We start from the raw sequence: 5,793 nt of genomic DNA on the forward strand, positions 1-5,793 counted from the left end.
GTGATCCCTGGCCTAGACCATATACACGGTTTTGTTTTATAAAACCACTCCTTGCTGCCCTGCTGAGAACAATAGGTTCAATGTTCAGTTTTACATTGTTAAATATGTCAGGTCAAGAAAGACTTTCTTTATTTTATATATTTTTTATAAAAACAAGTATTTATGTTAAGTGAAATCAAGAAAGACCATATTTTATTTTTTATTAAAAAAATATTTATGTTTTTTTTTATTTTTTATAAAAAAACGTATTTTTTCAGGAAATGGTTCAACTTAATAGAGATACATTGTTGCTGTTAAAAATGCATTTTCCAGCAAAGGGAGTATTGGCAAAACTGGTTATAATTTTTATGTTAAGGCGGCGGGAGGTGGTGTCTGCAGCTGCTGAAAGTAACTAATAAAGTAACTTAGTTACTTTTAAAATCAAGTAATCCATAACTAAGTTACTTTTCAAAGGAGTAATCAGTAATCAGTAATCGGATTACTTTTTCAAAGTAACTATACCATCACTGCCCTTAATTGACTTTACTTGTGGAGACTCTATCCTCCGACATATGAAATTAGCTACTCTTTTAGGGCCACCAGCTGTAACAATTACCTGTTTAGCAGAAGCCAAGCCCCAGATGAATAGAAGATATTTAAGGGTAGTCATTTATGTAGGGGCCAATGATATTTCTATGCTGCAGTCTAAATGACTAAGACTAATATTTAAGAGGTAATTTCTGATCCATTCTAAAGCTTTGTGTTCAAACCGACATTTTGCTTAACAGTTTTAAAATTGGTCTAAAATTGTTAAGATCAAAAAACGTCACCTCCTTTGTGGAGTGGAATTGCTTGTGCTGTTTTCCAGATACTGGGAATTCTGCTTGATAAAATGGAGAGATTAGCTCTGATTTATTTTTAAGTGATTTATCAGCTTTCCAGAATTTGCAGCCATTTTTTAATTATTGAGTTGTTCTTAATAAGTCAATAGGCAAGCAAAGATTCAACTTAATTGACCAAATAATTGTTGAAAAACAGTTGTTTTGTTTCTATAGCGCCAACTATTTTTTACTTGTCATGAAACTTTGATGCCTTCCAAAGAATTAAAGAACAAAACTGATAAGTTTTATTGAAATCCAGTCTAGTTATCTTGATCATTAGCCATTTATGTGAACTATGCTCTACCCTAGGACTACTAATTTGCATATTGCATACTGCATACTGCATTTATTAATGTTTTTCATATGTATTGATCAGGGGACTATGCACATTTTGATATCTATTTTGTTGGGATATGTAAAAAACTCCAAAAATAGTACAAATATTTGTTTTATGGTTTGTAAATATAACAGTAGTGAATCTGGGCTGAGCTAAAAAAAAAATGATTCGCTAATACAGAAAACTAAAAAATAAGATAAGAAAAAAAATTCTTGATAAAGCAGCTGCTGAGATTATGGCCCAAATACAAAACATTGCTCTATAGTGCCACTATCATTCCAAATAGTAGTGAGTAAATATGTACATATGTACTGTCTTATGGTCATTGCACAAAAGTCTTTTGTAGTGGAAAAAAAAAGAAAAAAGGAATTATAATAGCAAGAGGAAAAACCCAAACAAATCCTGTAGGGTTCCAGCACCGTAGTACAGAGTAATTAGCATTCTGTCTTGAGACTTTTTCGAGGTGTGTTTAAAGATGACGTGAACATCGGTTATAAATGTGTTTGATCTCTACTAGAATACATCTCCATAAGGCACTGAGACACTGTGGGCTAGTTTTTTGCACTGTAATTTCTTTTACTTGGTTTGTAATTAACTATTTATATTTTAATTTGTAATTAATTATTCATTTTTATATTTTATTTAAACCAGTCTTCTTCTGACATGTGAATTAACAGCTTTCCAGAATTTGCAGCCAATTTTTTTTTATTATTGAGTTAATAAGTAACTTATTTATATTTTATTTAAACCAGTCTTCATCTGACATGACTTATGTGGTGTACCTTAACAATGCATCATTTATTTACCCTCCCACATTCTATATCAATGGATTTTACAATGTGCCGAATGCAAAGTATTATTATATATTTTTATGCTTTGTGTATGCCGTGACTATTTTAGGTAATTCTTTTATAATGGGCACTATTTACCTGGCTCGTGCTCTTCACACAGCAAAGTATATAGCTGTCATAAATTTAGCTATGTCTGATTTGTGTGGAAGCACTGCTTTAATTCCGAGGTATGTAGACATGTTTTTGTTTAATAAGCAGTATATATCTTATGGAGAGTGTCTGTCAAGCATGTTTTTTATGTTTTTCTTCATGTCCATGCAGTCTTTTACTCTGCTTGCTTTGGCCTTTGATAGAGTCATTGCTATATGTTTTCCTCTGAGGTATCATGCTATTGTCACCAAAACTACAATGATGATGATCGTTGCGGTTATGTGGGTTATCTCTGTGTGTATTATTGCTCTTCTTGTATCTCTGATAACCAGACTCACCTTCTGTGGGTCTATAACAGTTGACAGTTATTACTGTGATCATGGTCCTGTCTACAGACTTTCATGTAATGATCAATTTCCTAATCGCGTAATGGGCTATGTTTATGCTGCTGTTATGATTTTTATTCCATTGTTATTAATAGCATTTTCATATGGTTGTATTGCTTTTGCATTATTTAAGATCTCACATGGTGGTGAGCGAATGAAAGCTATGAAAACATGCACTTCCCACCTTATATTAGTGGCTATGTTTTATCTACCAATCTTAACAGTTTATTTCCTTGCGTCTACAACATATTTACATCCAAATACTAGAATAATTAACTCTATCTTAACACAAACTGTTCCACCTATGTTAAACCCAATCATATATACTCTAAAAACAGAGGAGGTATTACAGTCTATTAAAGTACTGTACAAACGGATCAAGGTGGACAGTATGGAACAGCCTGTAAAAAGCATTGTTAAGAAAAAAGCAGTTCAGGTTGACCTGGTTGCATTAAGCAAAACTCAGGCATGAGTTTCAAATGCATAATTGTGTTTTTAGATTCAGTTATTTTTAAATAAAGGACATTTAAAAAAAACTGCATATTTACCTCTCACATTAATATATATGTATATACATATAGCGATCCAATTCTTGTAGCCTATATATTTATCTATAGAAAAACATTTTGTATACATTGTGTATAGAAGATGCATTTGTTAGTTAAAGAGACATGACAGCAAATATAACAAAACAAAATATCTATAATTTATTATTAAAATGTTATTAAATTCCTGAACTGTCTTGTTATGATGGCTCTCTCTGCTGGTTTCTGTAGGTATGGCTCCTGGCTTTTTGCATGTGGACTAGTCGAGTACATGCCAAGTCCCTTTCCACTCCACTTATCACCCAAATCTTACTCTTCAGCATCTGTTCACTATAAAAGATGAGGTCTGTGTACTTTTCCCTCTAAAAAATTAATAATAGAGGATTAAAAGAAAACAGAGAAACAAAAAAAATCAGATATTAGTTCTACTTTTTAGTTTTCTGAACAATTTACAAAAATGGTGTATTGAATACCAATATAAAATATACATGTACCAACACATAATGTACAAATGAAATATTTCCTACAAAAACACCTGAAAACACAAAAAAACTCTTGTTGTAAGATGTCATTTACATCTCCATTTACTTTTATTTTCTAGATGCATTTAATTTTTTTTTACATCCATTAGTATTATTATACATCCATTTATACATTTTGGCAACAAATAAAAAAAGAAAACAATATTTAACACTTTGTAATGTTGTCATTCTTTCTCACATTTGTGTATAAAGGATAAACTGTTACATTTCCCAGGTGTTATTTAGTCAAACTCTTCCTGCAAATAAGTGTCAAAATGTGCAACATCATTGCAGCTGTGACCTCCCGCTCATAGTGGCAGCTCTTTAGACCACTGGACCACTCGGCGCCCCAGTTTGGAAGTTTTAAGGGATATTTGTAAATATAACTTTAAAAGCAATCCCTTGCCCATCTGCAATTGTTTAATGGCATTATCTGATGCAGTTCTTTTGGGGGGGTTAGCTTTTTTGACAGCCTTAACTTAAAATTTGGTTGCACCCCCTTAGGAAAATCAAACTAAAATCATAACTGTCAAGAAGTTTCTTACACCTCCTTTCAAGTGGAATTTTGAACCATTTTTCTTTTGCAAACTGAACCGACACTTGCGTGGACTTCCTACTAAAATGTTTTGTACGCTCAGATTTCTTTTATTACATCGCAATCAACTTGAAATTGAGTGCACGTGCACAAGCACATCACACCTGCCCTGTCTTCTCTCTTAATCACGCAGAGTAATTTGCTATAATAATAATAATATTATGTTAAAGTATAATATGCCTATATTATATATATGTGTCCCAAGGTCAGGCAACGTCTTAAGTGTGTAGCCGCTGTCTTCTTAACAATTATCCATGTTTTAAATTAATTATTCTAAGCTGGAATGTTAAATGCTTGTATTTAAATGCTTTAAAGGTCTCATTCTATCATTTTTTAATTAATTTTAAACAGTGTAGTTCTGGTCTCTAATATGAATGAATGCTCTTTCCCCGCGGCTGAAAAACCATATGTCGAGGGCCTCGACATCCTCCTGGATGTATTCCTCCATAGCCTGGCGCTCAGGACCTGAAAGAGAAAACAACCTTCCCCTGGGAGGACTAGTCCCAGGGAGAAGGTCAATGGGCATGTCGCAGGGACGGTGAACACTTCGCTAGGGTCCTGGTATTCCTCGGGTAACCGAGAAAGATCAGGACCTCCGGGGTTGGGGTCCCCACCCTTGACGGCTCTGGGGGGCTGAAGGCAGGTGGTTCGACAAGCGGGCCCCCACCTCAAAACCGAACTGGTCAGCCAGTTGATGTGGGGGTTATGTCGCTGGAGCCAAGGGAAACCCAAAATCAGCTGCAAGTCGGGTGCCTTTATGGTATATAATACTACCTGTTCTGAATGAGGACCAACTCGCAGCGTGAGGGGGCGTGTTTGGTTGGACACAACACCTGGCTCCAGTGACCGCCCATCAATTGCCGCTATGGAAAGGGGTTCCCGTAGGGGAACCAGTGGCAAGGCAAGCTTCCTGGCCATGGCCGTGTCCAAAAAGTTAAGGAAGTCAGGAAGGCGAACCTCAGATGCCCCACACACAAGTGTGGCATTGAGGAACACCCTCTGTGTTCGCGAGGACCCTGGTCAGTCTGTTAGGGGTCCCTATTCCCCTAACAGACGTCGGCCTTTAACTGCTAGCTCTGGGCAGGCAGCGCACTGATGCCCCCAGACTCCGCAGTGGAGACACCGACCCTCCTGCATGCGAGCACTGCACTCCTGTCTAGACAGGCGGGTGTGCCCTAACTGCATGGGTGTGCCCCAGGGTTTGGTGGCTCTTCGGTCATCCGAGGTGGTCCAATAATTGAGGGCCGACCCCGAGGTACCTGAGGCACGGTCTCCATACCCTAAGCTCTGCGCCTTTCTCTAGGGCGGTTGTCCAGTCTCTGGGTCAGCTCAATGAGGGCCTCAAGGCATGTTGGGGAGTTGCGATGGGCAAGCTCATCCTTGAGTTCCTCATTGAGGCCATGGTGGAAAGCACTGCCCAGAGCACTGGAGTTCCATCCGCTTTCAGCCGAGAGCGTGCGGAACTCTATGGCATACTCAGAGACCGACCTCCTACCCTGACGCAGGTTCAGGAGGCGGGTTCTTGCCTCCCCTCCTCGACTCGGGAGATCAAACGTCCGTGAGAGAGCGACTGTAAACAGCGCAGCCGAGATGCAAACCATCGGCTGG

The 5,793-nt window shown here is 37.6% G+C and overlaps 1 protein-coding gene across 1 annotated transcript; it reads left to right on the plus strand.

The window, feature by feature from the left end:
- The first annotated feature begins 1,731 nt into the window (after positions 1-1,731).
- LOC103041997 (olfactory receptor 1571-like) lies at positions 1,732-3,291 on the plus strand. The gene has a single exon (XM_007235414.4). The coding sequence runs from the start codon at positions 1,962-1,964 to the stop codon at positions 2,994-2,996; it is 1,035 nt and encodes a 344-aa protein (XP_007235476.3). The 5' UTR covers positions 1,732-1,961; the 3' UTR covers positions 2,997-3,291.
- The last annotated feature ends 2,502 nt before the right edge of the window (positions 3,292-5,793 follow it).

This window comes from Astyanax mexicanus, chromosome 20 (genome assembly GCF_023375975.1).
Source record: "Astyanax mexicanus isolate ESR-SI-001 chromosome 20, AstMex3_surface, whole genome shotgun sequence".
NCBI classification, from domain to species: Eukaryota; Metazoa; Chordata; class Actinopteri; order Characiformes; family Acestrorhamphidae; genus Astyanax; species Astyanax mexicanus.

What these genes read in the sequence shown, in the direction of transcription:
- LOC103041997 (XM_007235414.4), top strand. Translation starts at nt 1,962, where the DNA reads ATGACTTATGTGGTGTACCTTAACAATGCATCATTTATTTACCCTCCC.